This window comes from Macaca nemestrina, chromosome 20 (genome assembly GCF_043159975.1).
Source record: "Macaca nemestrina isolate mMacNem1 chromosome 20, mMacNem.hap1, whole genome shotgun sequence".
In the NCBI taxonomy this organism is placed as follows: Eukaryota; Metazoa; Chordata; class Mammalia; order Primates; family Cercopithecidae; genus Macaca; species Macaca nemestrina.
In genome coordinates, this window is record NC_092144.1 from 61802371 (window position 1) to 61816095 (window position 13725).

At 41.1% G+C, this 13725-nt stretch overlaps 1 protein-coding gene and 1 pseudogene across 1 annotated transcript; one reads left to right on the forward strand and one right to left on the reverse strand.

The window, feature by feature from the left end:
• The first annotated feature begins 1110 nt into the window (after positions 1-1110).
• On the forward strand, positions 1111-2172 carry LOC105497091 (formyl peptide receptor 3). Its single transcript, XM_011767831.3, has one exon. It carries the CDS (start codon positions 1111-1113, stop codon positions 2170-2172), a length of 1062 nt encoding a protein of 353 aa, XP_011766133.1.
• An 8573-nt stretch (positions 2173-10745) lies between these two features.
• On the reverse strand, positions 10746-11260 carry LOC105497090 (large ribosomal subunit protein eL21-like; annotated as a pseudogene).
• Between the last annotated feature and the right edge of the window lie 2465 nt (positions 11261-13725).

Consider the following 13725-nt stretch of genomic DNA (forward strand, 5'->3'; position numbering starts at 1 on the left):
AACCCTACAAATATTAGCTAAATATTCATGCTCATTCTGTTTATCCCACAGACCTTGAAGATATACAACAAATGCTAATTCACTGCATCCCAAGCACAGAACTTTATATCAAGTAGGGACAATGAAAAGCAGAAGGGAGAAAGTAAATATAGGGTCCCCTTTGTTGACTTCCTCTAGCATAGAATCTATAGGATGTAATATATTTCTGCTCTTTTTTTTTTTTTTTTTTTGGTGGGGGCAGGGGGACGGAGTCTCGCTCTGACGCCCAGGCTGAAGTGCAATGGCACGATCTTGGCTCACTGCAACCTCCGCCTCCTGGGTTCAAGCAATTCTCCTGCCTCAGCCTCCTAAGTAGTTGGAGTTACAGGCTCTCGCCACCACACCTGGCTAAGTTTTGTATTTTTAGTAGAGATGGAGTTTCACCATGTTGGCCAGGCTAGTCTCCAACTCCTGACCTCAAGTGATCCATCCTCCTCAACCTCCTAAAGTGCTGGGGTTACAGGCATGAGTCACCACGCCCGGCCTATAACACATAATATATGTCTACATATTACAGGTAATTGTTCCAAATCCTCTTCAGCTATGAACTCAACCCAAATCCTAAAACTTTAAATTAAATATCAACTAAAAAATAGGTAAAGGGTCCTCACAGTGGGAGGGACAGGAGCTGGGAGACTGGGAGAGCATGGGGCCGAAAGAAGTTGCAGAGCTTGCCAGCATGTTTGCATTGAGTGATAGAGGCCACAGATGTGAACCTTCTGACTCTGAGTCTTGTGCCTTCCTCACGACGCTGAAGCTGCCTATGCTCAATTTCCATTGTCCATACACTCTCAGTTCAGTATTTCCGCTGGTGGATAGAGCCCTTTAATCCTCTTGCTAATCAGCCTGATAGATGGAATGCATATTAATAATGACGGGGATATGGAGAACTATCCTTTCCCAAAGGAACTCTGAGAGAGTGACAATTTTATGTTATAACTATTCACAAGGCTCACTAGGGCGGGTCTTGGTAGGAGGAGGAGCTATAGTGGAAGTTAATGAATAGTTGTACTGTAAGATGGTGCCACAGCTGAGAAATGGCCATTGCTGAAATGTTACAGGTGTGGGAAGATGGAAAGCGACTTCTCCATTCCTCTGAATGAATCTGAGGAGGTGCTCCCTGAGCCTGCTGGCTACACCGTTCTGTGGATCTTCTCACTGCTAGTCCACGGAGTCACCTTTGTCTTCGGAGTCCTGGGCAATGGGCTCGTGATCTGGGTGGCTGGATTCCAGATGACACGCACAGTCAGCACCATCTGTTACCTGAACCTGGCCCTGGCTGACTTCTCTTTCAGTGCCATCCTACCATTCCGAATGGTCTCAGTCGCCATGAGAGAAAAATGGCCTTTTGGCTCGTTCCTATGTAAGTTAGTTCATGTCATGATAGACATCAACTTGTTTGTCAGTGTCTACCTGATCACTGTCATTGCTCTGGACCGCTGTATTTGTGTCCTGCATCCAGCCTGGGCCCAGAACCATCGCACCTTGAGTCTGGCCAAGAGGGTGATCATGGGACTCTGGGTTCTTGCCATAGTCCTTACCTTACCAGATTTCATCTTCTGGACTACAGTAAGTACTGAGAATGGGGACACACACTGTATTTTCAGATTTCCATTCTGGGGTGACACTGTTGTAGAGAGGATGAACGTGTTCATTACCATGGCCAAGGTCTCTCTGATCCTCCACTTCATTATTGGCTTCAGCATACCCATGTCCATCATCACAGTCTGCTATGGGATCATCGTTGCCAAAATTCACAAAAAGCGCATGACTAAATCCAGCCGTCCCTTACACGTCTTCACTGCTGTGGTGGCTTCTTTCTTCATCTGTTGGTTCCCTTATGAACTAACTGGCATTCTAATGGCAGTCTGGCTCAAAGAGATTTTGTTCAATGGCAAATACAAAATCATTATTTTCCTGCTTTACCCAACAAGCTCCTTGGCCTTTTTTAACAGCTGCCTCAACCCAGTTCTCTACGTCTTCATGGGTCATAACTTCCAAGAAAGACTGATTCGCTCCTTGCCCACTAGTTTGGAGAGGGCCCTGACTGAGGTCCCTGACTCAACCCAGACCAGCAACACAGACACCAATTCCGCTTCACCTCCTGAGGAGAGGGAGTTACAAGCAATGTGAGGTTGGGGATATTTTGGGGCTCTGTCTCTTTCTACCCTGCATTAAGCGGAAAAAAAATTCTGACAGTGTTTTTCTTCTACATTCATACTACCACCACCACCACAATCATCAACATAAAAGAAGTCTGTACCAAACGTGTAGGAGGTTTTCCCCACAGCCAAGCAGTAGACACCATCTGGGTGTCGTACAATTAAATTCCAACACTATCTACCTGGAGTTAGTGTCAGATCCCACAGATTTAAGGCTCATTCCCCAAGTCTGCTCCTCCAGTTGAGACACAAGTCACAAATCCAGCCTTCTGAAACTCTGGACCAACCAGCTTCAATCAGGGTTCCCACTACCCCCTCTTTGGGGGTAAAGTGGCTCATGGAACTCAGAGAAATAATTTAATTGCTAGAGTGGCTCACAGAACTCAGCAAACATTTATTTTGGCTTGCTGGTTTATTATAAAAGATACTACAAAGGATACAGATGAAGAGGCGCATAGGGCAAGGTATGCAGGAAGAAATGAGCAGGTTCCATGCCCTTCCTAAGTGCATCACCCTCCGGGAACCTCTGCGTGTTCACCTCTCATGAAGCTCTCCAAATCCAGTCCTCTTGGGTTTTTATGGAAGCTTCATGATGTCAGCATTCTTTCCTCCAGAGTACAGGATGGGACCCTCCCTGGGGAGGGTCTTAAGACCCACAATTAGAAAGGTGAGGGAAGATTAGAGTCCTGCTTTGGGGTAGATGAAAGGAAAGGAGAGAGATTCTGTTTCCTGAGGCTTAACCCACCCAACATTATAACAAAGGCGTGTAGCAAGGGATACGGGAGTTATGAAGCAGAAACCATGGGCTAAAACCAACATACATCTTAATACCAGATACCCTAATCTCAGTCCTAACTTCATTTAACCTTGGTCACATTGAGTCATTACAGGATGAGTGGCTCAAGTATTTCCTCAGGGAAAATACTTCAGTGCCCTCCCTGATTTGAGGGTAAGAAGTAGATAATGAGGCCACTGTGGGTGTTATTTTTCATGTCTGGACCTCAGCCTATATCCTGAGACTAAGTGGAAGTGGGAAAAGAGTACAAGAGAAGAGACAAAGTGGGGGGATTTGTAAGGCTTAGATGAGATAGTGTTTTTTTAGAAAAAATCTTTATCTACCATTAAGTAAAATGTTTGCCATAAGCTTCCTCGGGCTTTCTCTTTTTAAAGTCAGACTGTAGAAGGTTTCTTCTATTCTTATTTGTTAAGAGTTTTCTTTTATTGTTTAAATTGTGAATGAATATTGAACTTTATTAAATGCGGTTTCTGTAAATATTAACAAGATCATATTACTTTTATTCTTTTATTTATATCATTATAAATTAGATTACGTTTTCAATGTTACACTACCCTTGCATTTCTGAAATAAACCACGCTTGCCCATGATTTTTGAACATTTATAATCTGTGTCACAGATTTGTTTAGAATTTCTGTATTTATGTTTATATAGAGATGGCTCTGTTATTTCACTTTTCTCTACTGTCCTTGTTAACTTTTACATAAAATGCATATTTTCCTGAAAGGAGTTTGGAAGCAATTTTCTAATTCTATCCTCAGGTATTATATCTTTTTTAAACATTTAGAAAAATTTGCTAGTGAAGTCAACTGGATCTTGGGTTTGTTTTTTGGGAAGGCTTTTAAATATAGGTTCAATTTCTTTAATAATTATTAGACCTGGCCATTTTCTTTTTCACATTGCTCACTTTTGGTAGACTGTGATTTTCAAATTCAAGAAATTTGGCCATTTCATCCCAACTACCAAACTTATGTAATCACCCAGTGGGTTCCTCCTGCCTGCTGCACAGACAAAACCAGTTTACTGAGACTGTGGTATTGCAGTAAAGAAAGAGTTTAATTAACATGATGCTGGCCACATGGATGAACTGGAGTTATCATTCAAATCAGTTTCCCTGAGAGGTTATGGTTTTTCAAAGATAGTTTGGTGGGCAGGGGACTAGGGAATGGGTGCTGCTGACTGGTTGGGAAGGCAACCATAGGAGAGTTGAAAGTGGTCCTCATGCACTGAGTCTGCCTTGGAGTGAGGGGGTCACAGGACCACTTGAGTCATGAGTCATGAGCTCCCTGTGGGGTCAGTCAGTTGCTACAATGAAAGTCTGAAAAACATCTCAAAAGACTAATCCTAGGGTCTACAATAGAGGTGTCACCTATAGAAGTGATTGGGGAAGTTACAAATCTTGGCCTTTACTGCCCAGGTGTCACCGGCCACATGACACCTGGCAGTAAAGGATTATAGAAACTATAATCCTTCATTTTAGCAGAATTCAGACTCCTCACACAATCCTAATCTTAGGCCTTTCATTGCCTTTCAGTCCCAGAACAAGGAGGGTGTGAGTTAGGGAAGGCCTACTATCATCCTTGCTTCCATGTTAAACCATAAACTAAATTCTTCCCCAGGTTATCTTAGCCTATATACAGGAGTGAGCAAAGACAGACAACCTTTGAGGCTAGAGGCAGGAAGGAGTCAGCCACGTTAGACATCTCTCACTGTCAAAATTTTTGCAAATGTGATTTCACTTATTGGCATGAAACAGTATAATAACTGTATGGTAGTTGATATGTTTCTTTCAAGTAATGAGAATGTAAGCTATCTGAGGGCAGGAATTTTGGTCTATATTGTTTGCTGATGAATCCCAATCCCCTGCATATAAGATAGTGTCTGATATGTGATAGACACTCAATAAATGTTTATCTCATTAATAAACAATAATATCACTTAATGTCCAGTCAAAATTATCTCCAGTCCTCATAATATGAATCAGGTCAGGTCTAGGAAATTCCCATCCTCATGTCCACAATATTTGTAAATTCCCAGCTGGCTTACATTTTCATGAACATTGCTGATTTTGAGCTTCTGCTTAAGTAAACTACTCTGGCTAATTATTGCCTAATGACTTCATATTTAAATAAATAACTCATAACTCAGCCTTTTACCTTGCTTTCTGCACATAAACACTCAGAAGTTGTTAATTCTGTATTGTGTAACATACTTCCCTGATGCACTGGCAAAAGACACCACTCAACATGAATATCAGGCAGTCCTGTTATCAACGTTCTCACTCACTCCACTGCTTTACTCCGTTTTCTTCTCCTTTTCCCTTCTGTCTCTCCTAAAGTTATTTGCATTTCCAAGGTAGAGCAGTTTGCGCATTTCATTTGCACGTTTGACTCCTATAAACGCTTTAGAGTTCTCAGGAGGTGTATATTCTTAAATGCCCAACCAAGGTGTAGCCATAGAAAAGAAGGAACAAGGCTGGGCATGATGGCTGACTCCTATAATCCCAGCACTTTGGGAGGCCAAGGTGGGTGGATTATTTGAGGTCAAGAGTTCTAGACCAGTCTGGCCAACATGTGGAAATCCTGTCTCTACAAAAAATACAAAAATTATCTGCGCATGGTGGTGCGCACCTGTAATCCCAGCTACTTGGGAGGCTGAGGAAGGAGAATTCTTTGAACCTGGGAGGCAGAGGTTGCAATGAGCTGAGAATATGCCACTGCACTCTAGCCTGGGAGAGAGAGAAAGATTCCATCAGAAAGAAAGGAAGGAAGGAAAGGAAGAAGGAAAGGAAAGGAAAGGAAAGGAAAGGAAAGGAAAGGAAAGGAAAGGAAAGGAAAGGAAGAAAGAAAGAGAAAGAAAGAAAGAAAGAAAGAAAGAAAGAAAGAAAGAAAGAAAGAAAGAAAGAAAGAAAGAAAGAAAGAAAGAAAGAAAGAAAGAAAGAGAAAGAAAGAAAGAAAGAAAGAAAGAAAGAAAGAAAGAAAGAAAGAAAGAAAGAAAGGAAGGAAAGAAAGAAAGAAAGAGAAAATAAAAGAAGGACAAAATTTAGATAGGAATGCCAGGGCTTCCAGATGGGCTAATTAAGAGACTTCCTCCACTGCCAGGACAGGGGATTCTTACTATTCCTTCCCACTGGCCTTGGTTAATTGCAGTAGAACAAAGCCACTACATTCTCTCCATTTTTCTTTTCCTCTTCAGGAGTTTTCATTGTGGATTCTCAATTCCCATTTCATGATGATATATTGTGGGTTCAGGAAACTCAGATTTGTTTTTTTTTAATTATGGGACAATTACCACACAGAAATACTTCCCAATGTGTGTTCATGTGGATGGCTCACTAACTTCCTGTATCAGGCCTGGTCAGTCTGGGATGGCACTACTGCTTGCTGGTTTCAGATTTTGCTGCTTTGTGCAACTTAGTACTGCTGTTGTCAGGTGTTGCCTTGGGGATGCTCCAGAAACTCTGGTGAATATAGATGGCTCTCTGAGCCTTCAGGCTCCCCTGCAGCTCCTGGAAGGCAGGTTTCATTGTAATGAGGATGTTTCACTATGAACAGCAGTCACTCTTTCTCCAATACAGCCCCTGCTGACGGGCCACTACTTCAGGGCATGTTGTCCCTTGAGCTGTATATGCTGTTCTTGTTACATGGGGTCTTGGTAGTGGTCTGGCCTGTACTGGGTATAAGTTGCAAAGTCCTGGTCTCCAGTCAGAGTGAGCTGGCCAGTATGGTGAAACTCTACGTTCATCTCTGCCGGATCCAACCTGCAGAAGCTGGCTGAAAGATGGATGAACAAATGCATTCTGATGCTGATATCCAGTGAAAAAGCAGGCTAGGGGACCGGGAAGCTCACAGACACTGAGGAGGGAGCTGTAAAGAGTCAGCAGTCACGGCCCTGACAAGCTGGCACTGCGGGCATTTATTCAGTACAGATTTAATGACAAAGGCCTCAAGTCAACACATCTTGTGGGTAATTAACATTGTCACCCTGCCCCCCAAAAGAGAGCAGTCCTGTGCATAGATGACTAAAGACCAGGTTCCAAGGCCTAAGTAAACAAACTTATCTAGATCAATTCCTTTACACTTCCTTGTTATCCATTCTGCGAAAATTCAGCTGACTTCAGCCAAATGCTCTTCTGAAGCTATGCAAACCCCAGGCCTTCCGAGAAGGCTTGTGTCCTTTTCCTATAATTTATCTTACAATTTTTCCCACCATCCTGACCGATCTCCTACACATCTCACTGATGAGAGAGCCATAGGATACCAGGCTCCTGGGTAGCAGCAATTCCCTCACAGTGAAACCAGAAAAGATGATAAAATGCTGGGCTTCAGTGTGTTCATAAAGGAGAGCCAGGATGAAAGGATCAAGTCACCTAAGCCTAACCTGTGATATGGCAACTGCACCTGAGTCCCCTTGGCAATTTGCAAAAGCAAGTGCTGCTGAGGCTAGTGCCTCCTTGGTTGCTACATTCCTTGCTGTTATCACTCCTTGTCCCCACCAGCCACTCAGAGGTCAAGTGGGACACCTTCAAAAGGGAAACAGCTGCCTACAAGGCCAGTGCAAATGGAGCTCACCCCCAGATTTTTTTAGTAACAATCGGTAAAGTCAAAACAACAGGGTGCCAAACCCAAGGTCATCTAGATTTTCTCCTGTTATCTTCTAGTTTTATAATTTTGTCTTTTACATTTAGGTCTCTGATTCATTTTCAGTCCTATTTATCTGGTGGAAACCTGACTGACACAGCATATGTTTCTAGTGTTTAAAAACAAACAAACAAAAAAACACAGAGGAAAGATGAAGCATTAACTAATAGAAATTAGTAGAAATTGAGTGGTAGAAATGGAAATAGTCTTTCTCTCTCGGTCTTCTTTATTACGAAATTTTCTTTTTGTGTTTTTGCCATCAGCATATACATCTGTTCTCTCATTTACTAACTGAAAATGTAAAAACCTCTTGTACCACACACATCCTCCTGAACTTTACAACCAATTTCTCTGCTCTCCTTGACAGCAAACTCAAGGGTCACTTCCAGTTCCTTTCTCTACTTCCTAATTTCACATTTTCTCCAGAACTCATTCTAAATGGGTTCATGTCCTGATTACTACAGTGGGACTACTCTTATCAAGGACAACAGTGACATCCATTGCCATGTTATTGCACTGCAGGTTCAGACATTTGGTGCCTGACTATGAATTCAACGGGGTAAATCTAAGTCATATATGCTTATCTGATAATGATGGGAATCTTAGGCCCCTAAGCATATATGACTCCCTTTTATTTTAAAATATATAATTCTCTTGGCAACATCCCAATTGTTTGGTTTTCTTCCTACCTCCATGACTTATCTTTCTCAATCTCCTTGACTGGCTCTTTTCTCTTTTAAATGTTGGTGTATCCGAGGGCTCAATTCTAGACCCCCTCATCTACTTGCTTCAATGCAGTCATCCTAGGTAATGTGTTCCCATAACTTGAAATCCCATCTGTACATAAATGACTCCCCCTAAACATCCATCATAATCCACAACTTCTCTTCAGGATTCCAGAGTGGTATCTACCTCCTTCCTCTGCATTACCAATTGAAAACCTATGGGGCATCATCAAAGTAAAACTATCAATTTGATTTCCCCTAAAACAGTTGCTTGCCAAATCTTCTACATTTCTTCCAAATTTAGGAAAAGTCATCACACTCTACCAAATGTCTTAAGTTCCAAATACAAGTAATTATTGGTTCTTTTTATTTTGTTTATTTTTTATGAGACAGAGTCTCGCTCTGTTGTCCAGGCTGGAGTGCAGTGGCATGATCTTGGCTCACTGCAACCTACACCTCCCAGGTTCAAGCAATTATCCTGCCTCAGTCTCCCAAATAGCTGGGGTTACAGGTGCATGCCACCCCACCTGGCTAATATTTGTATTTTTAGTAGAGATGGGGTTTCACCATATTGGCCAGGCTGGTCTCAAACTCCTGATCTCAAGTGATCTGCCTGCCTTGGCCTCCCAAAGTGCAGGGATTACGGGCATGAGCCACTGCGCCCGGCCTATTGATTCTTTTAATCTAATCCATCACCATATCCCATTGACTCTATGTCAAAAACATGGACGAAATCTGTGTGTTTCTTTCCTGTCCACCACCACCTGACTTCAAACCATCACCATTCGGACCACTACAATAGTTTCCTAATCTTTCTGAATTCACTCTTGCTCTATAGCAGTCAGTTATTCACCCAGCAGCCAAAGTTTTTTCTTCTAATATAAATATGAGCATGCCCATCTTTTTTTTTTTTTTTTTTTTGGAGACGGAGTCTCGCTCTGTCGCCCAGGCTGGAGTGCAGTGGCCGGATCTCAGCTCACTGCAAGCTCCGCCTCCCGGGTTCACGCCATTTTCCTGCCTCAGCCTCCCGAGTAGCTGGGACTACAGGCGTCCGCCACCTCGCCCGGCTAGTTTTTTTTGTATTTTTTAGTAGAGACGGGGTTTCGCCGTGTTAGCCAGGGTGGTCTCGATCTCCTGACCTCGTGATCCGCCCGTCTCGGCCTCCCAAAGTGCTGAGATTACAGGCTTGAGCCACCGCGCCCGGCCTAGCATGCCCATCTCTTGATTAACACCCTCCAACAGCTTCCCATCGTGCTAATAATAAAAACATCTGAATCTGCTATCTGACTCCCAAAGCCTCATATTATCTGGCTTTTGCCTGTCCTTCTGATGTTCTTCCTCAACAGTTTTTCTTTCATCGATTATGTTGTTAGTAATTACACTAGTAATATCTTTATTTCTCAAACATACCAAATTCATTCTTGTCTCAGAATCTTTGTACTAACTGCTCTCCTGCTTGGAATATTCTTCCTCTTGAACTTTCATGTGACCAGTTCATGTAATTCCAATCTCTGTTTAAACATAACCTCCTCAGAAAATTTTTTTTTTCTGAGTCCCTAAGATAACGTAGCCTCTCAGATGCTCTCCAGTCTAGTTCAGCAAATATTTTAGTTCTTTTCATAGCACTCGTTGTAGCTTTCTGTCAATCACAAAATCACCTCCCTTCTCTCATTCTTCACTGGTCTGAGAGCCTTCGATGCCTCTCTTTTTCTTCATCTATTGCAACAGCCTCCACATTCATCTGTCATTTTTCAGTGAGAAAGAGAGTGGGTATCCAGAAAATGAGGTCTGAGCCATATACAGCAGAGTTTGTTAAGCCTGAGTTAGATGCCTCGTAGCCATTAAAAGATGCAGAGCAATGTGATGATCTGCTCTATTTCTTTTTAAATTTTTATTGAGTATAAAGCTTAACCATAACTTTCCTTTTCCTTTTTATTTTTTATTTTTTTGAGAGAAGGTCTTACTCTGTTTCCCAGGCTGGAGTGCAGTGGTGCAATCTCAGCTCACTGCAGCCTCTGCCCCCTCCGGCTCAAGTGATCCTCCTGCCTCAGCCTCCCAAGTAGCTGGGACTGGAGGTGCAAACCACCATGCCTGAGTAATCAACCATAACTTTCAAAGTAAAATTTTTTCATTTTTATGAAGTCCAACTTATTCCTTTTTCACAGATTGTGCTTTTGGTGTCATGTCAAAGAATTCTTTGCTTAGCTCTTGGTCCTGGACATTTTTTAATGTTTTCTCCTAAAAATGTAGTAGTTCTGCATTTAACATTTAAATCTATAATCCATCTTTAATTATCTTTTGCAAACAATGTGAGGCTTAGGTTGAGTTTCTTTTTTGTTAATATTTGTTTGTTTGTTTGTTTGTTTTTTCAGCCCAGAGGTCTTTTATTTTTTTTTTTTTAACACCTATTATGCCATGAATTCATAGGGAATAGGTTCCAGCAGCTCAGGCTCCTTCCCATTGGTTCTCACAAAGTGTGCTTCTCTGGGTGGAGCAGGCTGGCGCTTCAGTTGAACCCAGGTACCTTTCTCTTTGGCTTCTTTCTTTTTCTGATCATTTTCCTTCACGCGTTTCAGGAAGCTATCTCGGCTCTTAGAGTGCTTAATGTGCTCAATACGTACATTAATTCTCTTGGCAAGAATCTTGCCCTTGTTTGTTTACAACAATGCCAACAGCATGCTGGGTAATGTAGACTCTCCCAGTTTTGCCATGGTAACACTTGTGGGGCATTCCTTTTTGAACGGTACCCATTCCCTTGATGTCTACGATATCACCTTTCTTATAGAATCGCATATACGTGGCCAAAGGAACAACTCCATGTTTTCTAAAAGGCTTAGAGAACATATATTGGGTGCCTCTCCTCTTTCCCTTTGTGTTCGTCATTTTGGCAAATTACTGGAAGATGGCGGTTCCCTTTGTTAATATTTTTTAATCTCCAATTACGCCAGTACCATTTGTTGGAAACAATATTCTTTTTTCATTGAATTTTTTACATATGTCAAAAGTCAATATTGTGTGTGGATCTATTTCTGGACTCTATTGTGTTCCACTGGTCTATCTGTCTACCGTTTAGCCAATATCACACTGTCTTGATAATTGTAGCTTAAGAGCAAGTCTTGACATTAAGTAGCATGAGTACTTCAATGTTGTTCCTTTTCAAAAGTAGTTTGGCTATTTTAGTTCCTTTGCCTTTCCATATAAATTTTTAGAATTTGGTTGTTAATGTTTTTTTAACTTGAATCACATTGAATCTATGGATTTGCTTGAGGAAGAATTGATGTCTTAATCATATTCTGTCTGCAATACTCTCTTATTTAGTACTAATCTTTGAAATCTATCTGTCTTGTTCTTCCCAACTCTCAACTTCATCTTCTTATTTCAAACTCATTTCAAAGAGTCTACTGGGCTCTACCTGTGTTTCCCCTCCTGCACTGTGGCCTGGAAACTCTCTTAAGTCAGTAAGCAGGGCAATCATGGGGATCATCTTATTTGTTTCCCCTTTTTTTGGAGATTACAATGCTACACTACTTGTTGTCCAGTGTCAGAAAACCACTCTTTCGCATTTTCCCTAGATTTTTAGTTGTTTAAGGTAGGAGCATAAATCTGGTCTCTCTTACATGTCATCACTGCTGGAAGTAGTTATGTTGATTGTGTTTTAAAAAGTCATTTTTTGCTTCTGTTCATGGAGAGAGAGATCTGTTCGCAAAAGCCAGTTCAGGCATCCAGACAAGAGATGGCATGAGCCTGTAGGTGATTCTTGGGGTGCATAAAATCAGCAGCACTTGGATTTTGCTTACCAAATGAGAGAAAAATCAATAATAAATTTTAGACTTGGCACTTAATCTATTGAGAGGACAATGCCTCTGATTCCTAAAAGAAAGAAAACTGAGGAAGGGGCAGGTCAGGGAATAGGAGAATTGGGGATACTGTTTTCAGAATGTTTAGTTTGTCATGCCTACTGCTTGTGTCCACAGAAATTCCAAGAAGTTCACTGGTTTTATGAGGCTGAAATTTTGGGAAGTGGTCAGGTCTGATGGCTTAGACTAAGAGTTGGGGTACGATATACTTTTTTCTTTTAGTTTTAGTTCACATCACAATTGTACATATTTAAGGGATACAGAGTGATATGCTGATACATGTATACAATGTGTATAATAGTCATAGGGTAATTAGTATATCCATCACCTAAAACATTTATCATTCCTTTGGGTGTGAAGATTCAAAATCCTCTCCTCCAGCTTTTTGAAAACACACAATAAATTTTTTTTTCTAGTCACTTATGTAGCTAGCAAAAATAGTACTGGGGTAGGGTCAGGGTCTTGCTCTGTCACCCAGGCTGGAGTGCAGTGGCACGATCACAGCTCACTGCAGCCTTAAAATCTCGGACTCAAGTGATCCTCCACCTCAGTCTCTGGAGTAGCTGAGGCATGTGCAGCCACACTCCTTTTATTTATTTATTTTTTCGTAGAGACAAGGTTGCTAGGCAAACTCCTGGCCTCAAGATAGACAGATTTAAACATCACAATCAAGCAACCTAACTGACATTTATAAACTATTTCTTACACCTAAGAGTAGGATATTTCACATAATATCCAATCTAATTCTTTTCAAGTGCTGGGTTATAAAATAAGTTTCAATAAAAATCTAAGGCTTTAAATTATACTAAGTATATTCCATGACCATAATCTATCAAATTAAAAACCAGTAATAATAACATAACTAGCAAATGCCCAAATCTTTAGAAACTAAACAACATATAATAAATAACCCATGGGCCAAATAAATCTTAACGAAGATTAGAAAATATTTTAAACTGAATGATAAGAAGAGTAGATTTCAAATTTTGTGATTTAAAGCTAAAGGTAGTGTGCATAGGATTTTTTTTTTACACAGGGTTTTGCTCTATCATTCAAGCCGCAGTGAAGTGGCAGAATCACAGCTCACTGCAGCCTCAACCTGTTGGGCTCAAGCAATCCTCCTGCCTCAGCCTCCTGAATGGCTGAGATTATAGGCACTCACCACCACATCTGGCTAATTTTTAAATTTTTTGTAGAGGTGGGGTCTTGCTATGTTGTCCAGGCTGCTCTTGAACTCCTGGCCTCAATCAATCATCCAACCTCAACCTCCCTTACAGGGAAATTTTTACCTTAAGTGTTTTTATTAGAGAATAAATGTGTGAACTCAATGATCTAAATTTACACCTCAAGAAGCTAGAAAAAGATCAAATTAAATCTAAAGAGAATATAAGAAAATAATCTTTAAAAGTGGAAATAAATGAAATAGAGGTCAACAGATGAGGAAATATTAAAATTATGTTAAGAGATCAATAAAATGGATAAGTTTCTAGCAATACTAATCAAGAA